Source organism: Tachypleus tridentatus, chromosome 2, assembly GCF_004210375.1.
Source record: "Tachypleus tridentatus isolate NWPU-2018 chromosome 2, ASM421037v1, whole genome shotgun sequence".
NCBI lineage: Eukaryota > Metazoa > Arthropoda > Merostomata > Xiphosura > Limulidae > Tachypleus > Tachypleus tridentatus.
This window is the reverse complement of record NC_134826.1, coordinates 133,359,545-133,377,444: the sequence shown is the minus strand read 5'-3', so window position 1 is coordinate 133,377,444 and position 17,900 is coordinate 133,359,545. Positions and strand designations below refer to the sequence as shown.

Here is a 17,900-nt window from a genome sequence, read left to right as displayed (position 1 = left end):
AGTTAGATATATCAAGTTCTTTTCAAAAGGAGGCCGAAGCAACATCAACTGATGGAGGGAAATCCACTTCCAAAAGAAAAGAAAAGACAGCTCTGAAGAAACTGAAGCTTGCAGGAGTGAACAGACTGTCGGTGTGAAAAAAAATATATACCAGAGGTTTTCACACAGTTGTTAAGGAAACTTGGTTTTCACAGTTTCCTTGACTGGAACAGGTTTCCCAACAAAATACATTTCATTGTAAATTATGCAGGGACAAGAAGACGACAAATATTTATACCATTGAGAAAACTGCTACAAAGCCTAAAAATGACGACTTGGTGAAGCATGCAAGGTCAGAAGATCATCGCAGTGCAGTAGCATCAAGTTTTGAAGAAGGACATGTCAACTGCTGCTGTGAATGTGTACGTGGGGTGTAAAGGTGGCATTCAGACATAGGTGGCCACATTACTTGTACAAGCAAAGGAAGCCATCCCAACTGTGAAGTTTCATTCCCTCCTTTCACTACAAGTATTCAATGTCAGAATATTCTTCATTCTAGTATTAATAAGATACTTTGTTTTCTACAGTATTTTCTTAAAACAAAAGTCAATTTGACAGTTTTCCAAAAGTGAAACATTTTGAAAATATCTATCAAAAATTAAGTAGCAAGCCAACTCTTCCAAATATCTTTGTTTATTACTTTAATTGGTGATCTTATTTCAAAACACAAGTTCTAATATATTTTTTAACAGGGAGTGACCTCTCTAAAGAAAATACAGACTCAGTCACAAAGTGGAACAGAGAGCTTCATATACACCCACAGCCAGTCTCTAGATGATATGTACAGTACCCAAAATCATGTAGTTCAGGATGAAATGCAGGCAGACTTTCGGGCATCGCCTTTCCCATTTTTTTGCTCTTGAAGCAAATGAAGCAACTGATGCAGGAAATACCTCTATACTGATAATTTATATCAGGTATTTTTCATCATTATGTGAGGTTACAAGTCGATTCCTTGCTGTGCGTGAGCTGACCAACACTGTGGCTGATTCTATCTACAACACAATGCTCTCAGTCATGGCAGATCGAGAATTGTTTGATGTTGACTTGGTTGGACTTGCAACTGATGATGCAAATGTTATGGTGGGCATAAAAACAGGTGTTGCTGCAAAATTTAAGGAGGAATGCCCCTGGATAATAACAAGTCCTTGTTTGGCACACAGATTACAGTTGGCAGCTAAAAAGGCAGTAAACCAGGTGCCATACCTTGTGAAGCACATTTCAATTTTGAACCAGTTTGCAAAAAGCCTGAAATATTCTCCCAAGTTGTGTCGAGTTCTGGAAGAGAGTAAAGCATTGCATGGAGAGAAAAGCAACAAAATCAAGCAAGTGTTCTTCACACGATGGCTTTCTTTTAATGATACCATCCAAGCACTAGTCAAATGTATTGCATCTGTGATAAGCTGCCTGAAGGTCGCAGCAATGGAACGTGGTACTCCAGGCTGAGCCTTGCTACATGGTCTAGTCCAGCAAATGCCATGTTACAGCTTTGTCACGATGACATTTTTTGGCTGACGCTGTTGGCATTCTTGGACTTTTGTCAAGATCTCTAGAGAGAGCTGATTTATCTTATGATCAGGCTAAAGCAATTATTGACGGTTCAATTCTGTCAATTCAGTCGCTGGTACACATCCCTGGTCCTCACACATAGACTGCACTGAAGGAACTTCCACAAGCTCCTGATGCCAGTGGTTACACTTCTTACAGAAGCCATGACATCAAAGATATTAATAAACAACATGAAACGTACAGATCAACTGCTGAGTCATTTGTTGAAGAGGTGGTCACAAAACTACAAGTAGCATTCCCAGACACTAACATCATGTCATTTTTTTCAATATTTATCCCATGTCACAGCAAAGCAGCATCTGATGAGGATAATCTGAAGAAACTCATCCAGCACTTCTCTCCTTTCACCAATGAGGATGAGGCACTGACTGAATGGCTGCTACTAAAGAACATAATGGGACAGGATGCTCACAAAAACAGAAACATGAAGAGGTTCTACAAGGAATACATCAACCAGACCCATCAAACTTTTCCAAATCTGTCTCAGTTTGCAGCAATTGGATTAATAATTCCAGTTACATCTGTTGACTGTGAGCAGGGAATTAGCAGGTACAACATCAAAACAGATGCCAGGAGCAGTGGCCAACACAGAAATGTTACTGAACTTATCCATGGAGTCCAAACCTTTAGATTATTTTAACTTCAACTCTGCATTCAGATACTGGGTCACTCACAAAGACAAATGTGGGTACCATTCCCTGTTGAAGAGATGTGCTTCGGAACCTCAGGTGTCAACTTCTACCACATCTTCTGTTATGAATGATTTGGCTGAAGAGCTGCCATTGGATTTATCTACTTACTAGTCATGCTACCGTATTCTAGTTTGAAGTTTGTTTTTCTTGTGTGTTATTTTGAGAAATGTATCTCTTTATTTTCCTCTTTATCATGTTTATTTTGTTTTTTTTTTTGGTGGGGAAGATTGCTGGGGAATAAATAATAGTACAAAACTTAATGTCTTGTAGATTTTCACATAATTACAACTATTTTTTACTGGATGGAGTTGATGCATATTGGCTAAAAGAAAATTACTTTGTTTAGCCACAGTGGCTAAGAGAGTTATTTTTCTAGTGGAAGCCCAGGATGTTTACAAGTTATGTTTGTTATCATATTTGCAAGTAATGATCTGGCCATTCTCTTACTGAAGTGTGGATATAGAGTAATGAATGTTCTCAGTCGCAGGTGTTCAAAGCTAGGCTGTTGGGTACAAAGTTAGTTACCCATTGCCTGTTCCATTGAATCCTTTCTCGTCTTTGTTAGCCTAACTATACCTGGAATATATGATAAAGTAATATCCAATTTCCACCTACTGATGCATATCTCTTATGTAATATCAATACCTGATTGTTTTGTTAAATTGTCTAGTCCACTTCACATTCAAATACCTCTCTTATTTTCAACACGATCAATCAGACTAGATCACCAAGTTCACTTCATGTGCTAGTATTTATCTGATTTTGATATGATTGATGGAAGGTTGTTGTTTTTTCTAGAGCAATTTACTTTCACTAAGACTTGTTGCTTAAACTACACTATTACAATAGTTTCATGATAGCTAACATTCACTAAAGCTCTTAGCCTAGAAACTTGAGTGTCTACTTCTTGGTTACTCTAAGCCATTCCTCTCTTCTGTGTAACAAAGGAAATAAAGTATCTGATATTTGATTTAATTTTTTCTATGAAACACTTACTTAAGTAATTCATTAAAATCAACAACATGCATACATACACAACAACTATCATTTAAAAAACAACAGAAGTGTGTGTGTGATGAATCTAGTATCTTGTTTTTGTTCAAATGTTAACAACTGAGCAATAGTTCATTTGAAAATTATTTCAAAAAGCTCCACGACATTCTGATCTTTCCTGTATTGATTAATGACTTGTCTAATAAGAATTTCACAGAGGTCATTAAATTTAATAAAACAAAATGCTATAAATTTAATTCACATTATAGATGTGGGACACTGGTGGTCAATGTTTTCTGCAGAGTTCATTAAACTTAATAAACCAAAATGCTACAAAGTTCATTCATGAAAGTAAACATGGGAAACTGGGAGTGAATGTTGTCTACAGAGTTCATTTAACTTAGTGAAAAAAAAAATTATAAAACTGTATCCATCATAGAAGATGTGGGATACTGGTGATCAATATCATCCAAAGTTCATTAATCTCAATGAAATAAAATGTTGTCAAGTCCATCCCTTATAGATGTGGGACACTGGTGATCAATATCGTCCCAAGTTCATTAATCTCAATGAAATAAAATGTTGTCAAGTCCATCCCTTATAGATGTGGGACTCTGGTGATCAATATCGTCCCAAGTTCATTAATCTCAATGAAATAAAATGTTGTCAAGTCCATCTCTTATAGATGTGGGACACTGGTAATCACTATTATCCCAAGTTCATTAAACTTAATGAAATAAAACATTGTCAAGTCCATCCCTAAAAGATGTAGGACACTGGTGATGAATGCTGTCCCAAGTTCATCCCTCACAGATGCAGGACACTGGTGGTGAATTGCTGTAAGAGCTCTGTACAATAATATTTACAAAACAAGGCAGTAAACTGAGATCAAGGAAAGACAACAGTTGTTACACACTCAGCCCTCTCTCATCTCTTACTCTCTGTGACCTCCTCCTTCTAGAGTTGCTAGTCTGCTTGCAGTGATAACAAGTAAACTCATCTGGGATGTTGTTTCGACGAATTTGGGCACAGGACAGGTGCAGCCACGTAAGACACTGAGAACATTCAATCATGGGTCTTCCAGCAAATGGCTTCATACAAAAACACGTAATCATGTCCCAAGAATCATCATCTATCAACAAAAACAATACATAATAACATAATGTTACGATTCACAACAGTATTTAAAAGGGCGTACATTGTTCATCACTATTTTTGTCTTTAGTACTCTTTTTTTTTTACGTTTGAACATACCATTTGCATAAAAGAAATAATTAAAATATACTATATATGTATGTATGTATGTATGTATGTGTGTGTATACTGCTCAAAAAAATTAAAGGAACAAGTACATATTTCAATATATTTTTGTCATAACTAAATTTATGTATGAAAAACATCTGTTCATCTACAAGTATTTTTTTAAGCTTGCGAGTGAAGTTTAAAGCAACTCAAACGAAACTCACCTCATTCAAGGAGAATACAACTCAAGATACCCTATATAAGGCTGTTACGTGAAACTGTGCATTCCTCATTAATTCTAGAAACAAACACCAATGTGGATCCTTTGCAGCTCGGTTTGTCAGTGCATATCTTCATCTTGTGCACCCAAGCTGTCAGGCACCATCTGATTGAGAACGAGGTGGCTAGGGCAGTCCAGATGCTGGAGGATGGCCAGACCCAAAGAAGTGTGGCACAACGTGTCAGTGTGTCACCAAGTGTCATCAATCGACTTTAACAATGCTACCAGGAGACGAACTCTTATGGCAAGAGACCAGGTCGAGGTTGTCATTGCTGCACAACAGCCAGAAAGAACCGCTAAATCGTGACAACTGCTCTGCGGAACAGGTTAGCTATGGCACGGTCACTGCAAAATGACCTTCAGCATTCCACTGGAACCTGTAGGTTGACACAATCATCTGTAAGAAGGATGCCTTAGGGCCAGACAGCCTGCAAGAGGTGTTATTCTGACAGCACACCACCATGCAGCCAGGTTGGAGTTTGCTTGGCAGAACCTGGACTGGGAACTTCATCAATGGGCCACCATGCTGTGGACAAATGAGAGCAGGTTCACCGTGTCTCATGATGATAAACGTGCAAGAGTGTGGACACACTGAAGAGAGTGATTTTCTGCCTGTAGCATTGTGCGAGTCGATGATTATGGAGGAGGTTCTGTAATGGTCTGAGCAGGCATATGCTTAGGTGGCCACACGGACTTACTCGTACTCGACAGGGGTGCTCTAAACACAATGATATGGAGATGAAATTCTGGAACCCATTGTGAAGCCTTTTGCCGGTGATGTCAGCGATGGGTTCATTCTCATGCAGGTTAATGTGCAAGCCCATGTTGCCAGACTGCATATGGACTTCCTTGACAAGGAAGGAATATACTTTTGAGTGGTCTGCCAGATCTACAGATTTAAATCTGACTGAACATTGTTGGGATATGTTGTCGAGGCATGTTAGTAAATGCCAGCACCCTCCTCAGAATGTACAGGAGTTCCAAACAAGCTTTGGTAGACGAGTGGGTTGCCATACCCCAAGATAACATTGATAGACTGATTCAAAGTGTGCCAAATCAGTGTCAGGAGTGTGTCACAGCCCGTGGAGGTCACACTACACATTGAATGTTTCAAACATTTCTTGAATAAATGCATGTAAACTGTTTAAAGCATTGTTTCATATGGGATACAAGTTTTGGTGATACTGATCATTTTTTAAAATTTTATTTCTCCATGTTTTACCATTCATCACATACTAAAAAATGGATACAGATGGAACTGAAATGAGTACAAATTACCTAAAATAATAAAAATATCACATTTGGAACACCGAGATAAATTACATCAGAAAACATACTTGTTCCTTTGATTCTTTTGAGCAGTTTATATAATTTCCATCTGAATTTTTCAATGACTTTGTTTCCCTATTAACATACAATTTCTATACAAAAGAAAATGTATCATTTTATTCTTCAAGGTTGTCCCCACATGAAGGAAAAAAGGGAAAATTTATATGTACCCTTAAATTTTGCAAAAAAAAATATTAAGATAGCAATTCATGCCATTAGATAATTACTAACAACAGTAAAATATTATTCTACAGAATATTTACACTATATAAATAGCATACATAGTGCAACTTATAATTTACACTAATTATAATTACAAATTATAAACATAGATTACACTGGTTTACAAAAAAATTGAGGCAAGCACAAAAATAGCTGTTTTAACCTAATTTGGGGGTGCTGAATTCAGATTTGAAATCCGTTTTTACTCATCACCTCTAGTTTTTTAGATATGCATACTGTACATTTTGTACACATACTGTACATAAAGGCGTATATGCATTCAGGGTTAATTTCTAATAGTGTGTGACTTATGTCTTCTTTTTTAGTTATTATGCAATAAATGTAAGTGATAGCATTACATTATATATATAGCTATATATCAAGACGGATTTTGGCAGTTAAGCGTAGCCAACACGTCTCAATCAACAGCCAGTAGTGCACTGGCAGTCAGCGCAGGAGGTTGGTGTCCCTCGACAATTGTGTTACACAATCTTTTGGGTATATATTTGTATTACAAGTTCCAACGACGCACATAATTATTATTGCCTTACATATGATTTAATTTTACTTTGTTTTTTTTCAGATTCTCCAATGGCTTCAAGCTCATCAAAACACCGAGGATGCCTCAACAAGGCCAATTCTTTCTGCTACGTGTGTGGGGACTTCACGACAGTTGCACAGCGTCGAACCATCACTTCCCTCCTCAGAACTGCCTACTTTCATTATTTTGACTGTAAAATTGGTGATCAGGACAAATCTTGGGCTCCACACATCTGTTGTAAACCCTGCTACAATGGACTAACTGCTTGGTTTAATGGCAAGAAAGCGGCTTTCAACTTTGCAGTCCCAATGGTTTGGAGAGAGCCACGAAGCCATGCAGATGATTGTTATTTTTGTCTAACAAATATAACTGGTTTCAATGCATCTTCTAGAAAAAAGATCAAATATCCCAACCTTCCATCTGCTATGAGACCTGTTCCCCATTCAGATGATCTTCCTGTCCCAACACCTCCAGTAAATAAGGATCTTCTTTCCTCATCAGATGAAGAAATGCCTCCAAGGGAAGATTCTGCCAAGTCAATCTCTTCCGAAGATACTGACTCTTCTTATTCAGGAACAAGTGGCAACGAGCCACACTGGATCACGCAAGAAGACCTGAATGACCTTGCTCGTGATTTGTATCTGTCAAAACAGCAGTCAGAGCTCTTGGCTTCTCGGCTTAAATAGTGGAACCTAGTCCAGGAAGATGTAAGGATCACTAGTTTCAGGAATCGGAACAAAGACCTTGCTTCATTTTTCGACATGGAAAACAAGTTGTGCTACTGCACAAATGTACCTGGCTTGTTCACTTTCCTTGGTTTGCCACATAATCCTTCAGACTGGAGTCTTTTCATAGACTCTTCCAAGCGAAGTCTCAAGGCTGTGCTTCTGCACAACGGGAATAAATATCCCAGCATTCCCACTGCACACACTGTCCATTCAAAGGAGTCCTATGACAATATGGAGCTTCCTTTAGAAGCTGTTAAGTACAACCAGTACCAGTGGAGTCTGTGTGGGGACCTCAAGGTCATTGGTCTTCTTATGGGTATGCAAGCGGGCTTCACAAAGTACTGTTGCTTTCTCTGTCTCTGGGATAATCGAGCTGTATCCCAGCATTACAAGCAGAAAGACTGGGGGTCTAGAAGCACTTTCGTTCCTGGCGAACACAGCGTCAAGGAGAATCCTCTGGTTGACATGAAGAAGGTGCTTCTTCCTCCTCTTCACATCAAGCTTGGTTTGATGAAGAATTTCGTGAAGACCATGGACAAAAATGGTGCTGCCTTCCAACACTTGTCTACTGTGTTCCCAGGTCTCAGTGCTGCTAAGCTCAAAGAGGGCATCTTTGTTGGACCTCAAATCCGAGAAGTGCTGAAGAATACTGATTTTGAGGAGCTTCTTACCTTAAAGGAACTGAGAGCATGGGAAGCATTTAAGTCAGTCTGTAGTGGCTTCCTTGGTAACACACGCGTACCAAATTACCAAGCCTGTATTGAGAAGTTGCTAAAGACTTACGAGGATATGGGATGCCGAATGTCACTCAACATTCATTTTCTCCATTCCCACCTCAACTTCTTCCTTCCAAACCTTGGAGCAGTGAGTGATGAGCACGGAGAAAGATTCCACCAAGACATTACGAAGATGGAGAGCAACTACCAAGGCAAGTGGAACCCAAGCATGATGGGAGACTTCTGCTGGATGCTCTTGCGTGACATCCCGGAGGCAAAATACACCAGATCATCTAAGAAAACACACTTTTAACTGTCTGCGGTACTATGAATTGTGTACATTGTGTCATCCAAGTATATTTATTCCGTCAATGTTCTTTATCTATCCTATTTTATCTGTAATAAGCTGCTGCAACTGTTGAAATAAGCACGTATATACTCTGTATATACTAAAATGAGACTATTTAAAAGCCAGAAAACTAGAGGTGATAGAGCAAAACTGTTTATAAATTTGAATTCAGCACACTCAAATTAGTAAAAAACACCTATTCACATTCTTGCCTCAGACAAAAAATATTTTTTTGTAAACCAGTGTTATAGATGGGAACCTATAAACTTTGTTACCTGTAACAATAAAGTTTTAGCAAGTGGATCACTACAACAGTTGCTTATATGTTCAAATGTAATATATCAGTTGATACATAAATACTAATCTGTAAAGATAACCGGATTAATATAACAGGGAACAGTCTGCTGGAGGAGGGGAGGCTCCCTTATTTAGACTTGTAGTTAACTCTTAACTACTCAAAATACTAACAGCAACATCTTACTACTTAAACATGTTTATGAGTAATTAACAAGCAGAAAATATACCTTTGTGTTTACTCATAATAATTAACAGTTAAGAACTAACCTCACTGTATAAAGTGTTAGATTTTACTCTGCTAGTAGAGTAACATTTCTACTGTTAATACATGTAGAATTAGTATGTTAAATATTTGCACAATATTTACAGTTCCACACTTAATTTTTTTTAACGTTTGATTACTTAAGTCATTTTTAGTGTAATGTGTCATGTGACCTCTCACCTAAACCGCACAATTTTGCACAGGTATATCCTATAAACTCTTGAAACATTAAATATTTTAGAGACATTTCTAATTGGTGTCAGTAATTTTACTAAAATGTTTAAAATGATAATAAATAGTTCCAAATACATCCAAATTCAAGTAAACAAAGGCCACATAACTTTAAAGTTTACTAAGTTCAGTGCTTTACCTGACTCAACATCTGTAGATTTTATGTTGTCCAGAGAACTGCTACTGCAGTTGCTATCTGAAGAGAAATTGTCAGGTGTACTATCCAAACTTTCTGAAGGGCTGGCAGTTTTCTGACAAAGTTCCTATTAATTAAAAAAAGTTACAGAAGATAAGAAGTCTGCAAAAAAAATAAATTATTAATCAAACACAATATCATTCTTTCTGCACATTCTAACTTCAGTGTTTATTAATCCAGGGTTAAGTGCAACATTAAATTAGTTTTTGTGCTGTTCACATGCAGTTTTTTAGAGAAGATTTAGCTTTGAAATTCACAAAATATTCTATCCTCAGCATATTAATCATGATGTGACACTGAAGCATTTTTCTAACAAAACTTGTATAAAAGGTTTGTGTTTACTCATGATAATTAACAGTTAAGAACAAACCTCACATGGTTCTTAATAGATATGTTAAGATTATACAAAAGATTAAGTAATCCTAAATATGTTACTTAACACTCTACAAGAATAACATCAGTGCAGAGAAAAACTGACAATATTCCAATGCACATATAAGCTTTAGTACTGATTCAAAGATCACAATAATAACAAACAGTAAAGGCCACACAGGTTTTATACTTTGAAGGAATTATGCTAGTATTTTGTTTACTTCTAGAATTCTTACTTTACAAAATGTTTTACAATGCAGAGGTACAAGTCCAGATTAATATTTTATTTCATAACATAACACAATTATTAATGTTGGATGGATAAAAACGATGGGTCCTAACTGTTCAAGTGTTCAGCTAAGATAGTCATTAGAGAGAGGTCAGTGCAAATAAACAAAACCAAAGTAAAATACATTTCCTTTATCTTTTTCCGAACTTAGGTGTTAACTGAAAAGAAATGGTATTTTTAAGCAAACAGTAAAACCTGCTGATCTAAGAACCATAATTAATATAGAAAATAAAATTAAAAAATTCATTTGAAATCATACAGGAGATTACATACAAACCTCTTTTGATATCATACAAGGGATTACATACAAACCAGTGTATCTATGTATGTCTTCACTCACTGAATACAACAAGTTATTCACACCCTTTTAATTTTTAAAGTTTATTCAACTGCTGCATATTTTGCACTAATTATTACATTTTTCATTAAGTTGGAATCTAATGACAAACTACTGATTAACAGTCAATATAAACATTGGGGAAATTTATTAATCCTTTTAGCATATAAATTCCTTTTTACTAATACAACGTATCTCTGACTCGAACTGAATTTCATCTTCTACCTATTCATGCTCTAAGATCCATCCATTATTTCTCCTTCTGAAAGGTGTTCATCTATTCTAAAGCATCTGTACCTACTTCCTGTTACTCATTGACCACCTTTTAAATTAATAGTAATTCACTGAACTAAGCTTGAAAATTAATGTTAGAAAAAAAATCTGTTGTGAGGTGTTCTATTATTGGATGAATTCTTTAAATTAATTTTATAAAAAATAGTGTAAGTACCATGTTAGTTTTCCTGGATATCCACAAACACCACATATTTCGTAAAAGTCACCACCAACAGATGGAAGCACATGTTTGTACTGTAACACTAGATTAGGTGGTAAAAAACGAACATGACCTAATATTGAATTTTCATTTATTGATTAATATAGAAAAATGTTTTGAGGATTAGTATTCTGTTTCTAATACAATTCATTATTATTATTTAAACAGTTTTAAATTAAATGTTTTATGGAGTCCATTTGAACCCTGGAAGAGTGACAATGAAACATTTTAAAAGACTAATGCAGAGTGAAGTCCATGTAAGCATAACAAACTTTCTTTTTGTTACCCACTTCAAAGGAAGTTATATGTCTAAGTTGACACACAAGCTTCATATAAACTATAAAACTAATATTTAATAGAAATTTACTTGACTGATAAAAATGTACCTAACTTACTGATTAACTTTACCCGATCAACAATTATTTGACCTTGCAGGCATCAACACTGAACTGTCAATCACTGTCAACAAGTACTTGACCACTCATTCATTTGTTACCCATATTCATAAATCATGTTTCCTTTCTTTGATATTAAAATTACCAGATTATTATATTATCATAATTAGCAGCTCCATCTAGAAAGCATCTAAATTAAATACAAAAAATATAACTTACAATAATATGTAACTAAAACACACACTTCTTAAACTTATGCCCCAGTTACACATTCCTAAACTATTTCATTTCATATTGTCTGAAAATATGTTAAAAGTTTAAAATTTTCAAATATATGAATTAAATATTTGTATGAAAAACTGATGGCTCAAAAACACAAAACTGACCTAATGAACATTGTATTTACATATATATTTATATGTAACTATATTTCCATAAAAATACCTGTACATAGTTTCAACATCATCTGCATACTATTTAGTAGTTATTTTAAACAATAAAAAACTGTATTAGGATTAGAAATATTCATGTAGTTTTTCACTGTTTAATTTTACAGTTGCATTAAAAATATTTCTAAGAAACATTAGCAGCCTCACACTTTTTTCACCTCACAAGCACTTTTGAAATAACATACATCTTTGGTAGTTGTATTTCCCATTGATTCTTCGGGGAACTTCAAACAGATGGGAAATTTAACATTATTAACGTAGGTTTCTCCATAGAATTACTACAATGATATAATAAAAAAGGTTTTTATGATTCCTGGTTTATAAGAAATCACTAACACACTCAACCAATAATAACTGTTATACTACGTACACTTTAGTAGGTTGGGATGAATAATTACTATTACATTTACCAAAAGAAACAAGTATTAGGCCTATTATGTTTTTAAACATTATATTCCTAATTTAGTCCTTTATGAATCTTCAAGAACTAGAACAGTGTATAATAATTGTATTCTAATCACAGTATATTTATTACATCCATTGTTAATGTTTCACTCAATACAGAGCTCTTCACACCAACTGGGATAATACCACAAACAGTAGTAGTTAGAACACTATATAAGACATTTGGTACAATAACAGTAAGTGTGTGTACTATTCTTACAAGCCAGCAAAGAACAATTACAATAATGTTAAAAATAAAAACAAAAAACTGAAGCACGTAGACATTCATTCTCCCATGTGGCACAAAAACACTTGTGAAATTTCAGTAAATTAACTTTCTCATTACAAAGACATCACTTTACTTAGTATGTATTGCATGTTTTGAAACTACGTAAGAAAAGGTAACCAATACTGCCAACTTCATATAAAAATAAAGGAGCCATCAATGGTCTCAACAGTTAGTAAATTCAATATTTTAAAATAACCTGAGAAAGAAAGCCAAACAGCACAACTCCCTTGACAACTGATGTGAAATGTGGTAAGCTCATTCTTAAACTAAGAAGGGAAAGAAAGCATTTATAAGGTAACTCTTTAAACTTGGAATAATTCACCAAATCAACATTATTCAAAATGTTAACGAGCACTTCTTTGACAAGCATGATTCATGTAAAAAGTTTTCTTCTATCACTTTTTCTCGATATGTAGGCAGCACAAGCAACGAAAAGCATTTCTATTAGTTTGCTTGTTTTTTGCCACACCTAGACTTTATGAAAAATTTTCCTTTCTGGTTGTTGGAATTCAGTGTGCACTATGTTACTTTAATTTTGCATATTATTCACACATCAGCCAGTTTCTAACACAACACTGTTCAGGGACAACAACTGAGCCATCTCAGTAGTCCCAACTACTAACCTAAAACAATTTTTTTTTTTAACTCAAAGCCAGAGTTTATCATTCATATAGTGACTAAACTACATCTTAAACTGACTTAAATTTACTGCCCCCATGGTAATCACTGCAGATGTCAAACATCCTGTTAAAAAAATAAAATTGTCTTAGCTAAAGGTAACTACCCTAGTCCTACCATTCTCATCAATCAGTACATAAAAGAATAATACATAAACACTATCAATCACTTTTACAGTCTTAACTCTTTTCACAATAGGTTCAGTTCCTAGAACCAACCTTGTAAACCATTTTGTGCTTGTTACAGTTTTCACACTATAACTTTTAAATTACTAAGTGTATGTTAACAAAAGTTGGTAAATTATTGGTAAGTATAATACTTTCATATGCAAAATATTAATTTTTTAAATTAAATGTAAAGGTTTGTTAAACAACATTTTCTTGTGCCATGTTTTTCTTTTAGCATGTTGCCTGTCTAACATGCAACATAATTTTCATTTGAAGATTAAAATGCTTTTATGAATCAGGAAATTTTCAAATTCCACACAAAATCTTTAAAATGTCCAAATAGTTGAATGTTTCTTAAGAAAACATTTGTTTATCTATTTTCACTTACAAAACTCTGTACAAGTTTGGTAGAATTGACCAATTTCATAACTTCCATAAAAATTAAGAAATAAATGCAGTAAACTTGATTTATCTTAGTATAATCAAAGATATTTCACATATTTAATTACAACAGATGTTAACTGAAAACTAAAAAGAATCAACTTTTACCTCCTGTTTTATGGCCTCATAGTTTTCATATTCTAAAATGAACTGACAAAATGAAAAAAAGTCTTCAACTGTTCGTCTTCTTTTAGTAGGTGGTTCATTCTAGAAAAAACACACAAAACACAAAGAATTCTTTATTATACCCCAGCCACAAAGAAAGTTGTTTGAGTGTTAAACAAGTTAATAAAAGGATAAAGTTCCATGACTAATTACCTAATATCCTTCATAGCTTGCTATGACCAGCTTCACAGTAAATATCAAAGACAACCATTCAATCAGTACATCAAATTACATAAATATAATAGTACTGTTTATTGTCTATCCATATTACTACTTCATAGAGTATGGATGGATCTTCACCTAAATCGTCAAGGAGGTTCTCTGTATCCATGGGAAGATACAAAACTACTCTGTGCTGCATTTTATTGTTTGTATGGACATTTTTGCATTTTTTTTATAATTACATGTAAGAGAAGCAACTTTTCATGTCTTAAGATAACCTATCATTAATTTACGTAACTTCTGTCCAGGGGACAGGTACTTTAAATAGTTCTTAATAGTTTAGGAAATTGTGTCTGTCACGTCAAGGTGAGCTTGAAGAAATCATATGTTGGGGAAAAGGCCTAGTGAGTAATACACAGAGCAGATATAGTGAGGCTGACATTATACATCGTTTAATAACACCTCTGTCCCCACCACTTCAACAAATTAACTAGATGTATGGAAAGAAAGTAGAGAAAACCTAAAAGGGTGATTTGCAAGATTATCTTAAAAAATACATCTCTTATTTTACAAAAAGAAGAGTAAGAAACATTACTGAAGTTTTATGGAAAGTTTATATATAAAGGCCTCAAATTTGTTTGTATCAACTTCTGAAACATAACAGGTTAAGAAGACACAAGTTTAATATTTTATGACAGATAACTTTCCTAAAACTTTCACTTATAGGTGAAATGTCATCAAAAATAGAGGCAACCAGCACCTCAAAAAAATGTTAAGAGAATATTCAATGATTTTAACCTTTCTTTTTTGTGTTAGAAGTAAGAATATAAAGACAGCCTATAAGAACCAAATGGTTCCTTGTGGTCAAAATTTTATGGTGAATATAAAACTTAAGATTCGGCAGTATACCATCTCAGTTAACCATAATGTAAAGCTACCATTTAATATTTTTCATATTTGTTTATAACCAAGAAATATTTACATTTAGTGTTTCAGAAAAATACAGTCCTACTTCCAAACAATACAGTTTAGTTTTTATCATCTAATAACTAAGGTGTTTGAAAACTGATAACAGTAAACATTCTAATAAAAATCCCAGTTTCTTTTAGTAACTAATGTTCCTTATGAAATAATATTTTCTGATCATGCAAGAAAAATGTTCTTGCATAATTTCAAAATTTCAAAAATGTAATTACTGGTGATAAGGCTTAATCCACTAGACTCTTTGCACTTGTCTTTGACAAAAAACTTTAAACTAATAATTAACAAGACATACTTTGGAAAAGCCATTTAAAACTTGAGCAATCCTGTATTCTTCATACAGGAAACATGATCCATTTGCAGAAGTCACTTGGATAGATCAACTTATTTTGAATTTGGAAATTAGACTTATTTTGATAAATTACCACTAACAGAACAGCAAATGTGTTATATAGCCTTTAGCTCCGAAAATGGATACCCTTTATGAGTCAGGTAAAACTGCCTATATTCTATGTAAAATACAGTTGAGGGGCTCTATAGTAATAATGGGACTAAATGCAGTTTGTAAAAATGGTTAATAATTGAATTAATATTAGCTATCCCTTTCTTAGCTGATAATCTCAGTCTAGTTTAAACCAGCTTCAACATTCTTGTTTAAAGAAAACCAGCATTTTGGTAGAGGTTTAATTATTTATAAACCAACCTCAGATACTGTTAATGGCCTTACTTCTTCGTATGTTGTTCCACCTCCTAATTAATGAAAAATACACTGTATGATATAACATATAGCAAGCATGATTAACAGTATTTCATCATTCATTCTGAAATGATCTGACCTTAACTGAAAATTAGCAAACAATTCTTAAATTATTAGGCAAATTGCAATACATATATTACTGATATATTAGAAACTACAAGTTAACAAAAAATAAATAAATAAACCACACTTTGGGAATAAAAAAAATAATAACCAAAAGACTATCAAATAGTGTGACATTTTCATGTGTCCTCTTCACCTCAGTCCTACACAGTTTTCTCTACTTTTAGGTATTTCAGCCACAATAGCTAACTTAGATGTATCCTTTCCAAGATAAAAACAACTTGTAAAATTAATATGAAATGAATATTGTTTAATTCAATGCAATATTGCCATATGCATTACAGACAATCACAATGCTTCTTAAGATATACTTACTTTTTGGGTACCTTTTAAATTGGATTTGTCATTTTGATCACATGATACTCATAATTCTAATGGACACAGCAAATTTATAATAAGAATAATGTTGATATTATTATCAATAATATTATTACTAGTAGTAATAAGTTATTTAAATTAAATGCAATCACCTAAATTATTAATTCTTTATCAGTTCATGACCTTATCTTTATTACCTAAATATTAGAATATAGATTTGTACAAATTGTAGCATTACTAAATGGTGAAAAATTAGTAATGTTCTTTGAAACTGAATGTGTAAAACTGTTTACAATACCTTTAGTAAAAAGTTCTAGAAAAACCTGAAATTATACTCACCAAACAGTAAAACATTTGGTTAATACTAACAGTAAATCTGTGCAACTACACTTATACAACTTAAGTATATTACGATATATAATACATAATTTGCAGCTTATACAAATTACACTGATTTAAGATTCTAATGTTACTTGTTTTATAAAATAACCGATTTAGATTAATAGTAATACTAATATGTTAGCTTAGCCAAAGTAGTTTAACCCTTAAATTTAAAACTAAAATTAAAAATGTTAAGCGTTTAACCGTCCCTCAACACTTACAATTTAATCCTTAACTATTATTATTATTTTCTAATTTCTATTGACGCTAAATTAATAATATTCAACATTATTAAAACTAAAAATCTGAAAACTTAAAAATAAAACAATAAATTACACTTACAGAAACCTACCTTCAAACTTTAAATCCATAATTGTAATTTTCAACTGACATTAATTCAAATAAAATGAGATGCTGTATACTAAACTTTTTTCAAATCTTTTTTTACAATAACTTACTTAAAACAGGACTTATTGTTAACTGTAATACGTATGTAAAATGAGATTAGTCAAACTGAGATCACTTTGTTCAATTTAAATTAGTACTAATACAACACACTCTATTGCACTAACACACGACCTAAATTTTAATGATAGGACATATACTTGACGTCCGTCCCATGACGCCCTTATAATATAAAAAAATTCCTTAAGCAAGTAAAAAGCATAGTGTTTTTTTATTTAATGAACAATATATATATTCATAAATATACGAAGAATATTGTAAGTATAAACAATTTATATTTTCTTTTGTACATTATCTTAACAATACAAGCTGTCATTTTGTTATTTCATAATTCATCGTCCAGGAACAGTTTTCATTTCAAACACATTACCATAGATCATACTTAAAGAATCTGAGACTAATAACGAACTGTAACATTTTAAAAATTCAAAAAACAGTTAAAATGGAGTGAGAAAATATATCAAATAAAACAACACTACACTGTTAACGTAGCATCAAACTGTGAAAT

At 33.5% G+C, this 17,900-nt stretch overlaps 1 protein-coding gene across 1 annotated transcript; it reads right to left on the bottom strand.

The window, feature by feature from the left end:
* Positions 1 to 3,521: 3,521 nt before the first annotated feature.
* On the bottom strand, positions 3,522 to 17,564 carry LOC143245147 (uncharacterized). Its single transcript, XM_076491130.1, has 5 exons — positions 17,280 to 17,564; positions 16,052 to 16,098; positions 14,149 to 14,247; positions 9,630 to 9,753; positions 3,522 to 4,425 (listed from the first exon to the last, which is right to left on the bottom strand). Exons 1-5 carry the CDS (start codon positions 17,296 to 17,298, stop codon positions 4,202 to 4,204), a joined length of 513 nt encoding a protein of 170 aa, XP_076347245.1. The 5' UTR covers positions 17,299 to 17,564; the 3' UTR covers positions 3,522 to 4,201.
* Positions 17,565 to 17,900: the final 336 nt, after the last annotated feature.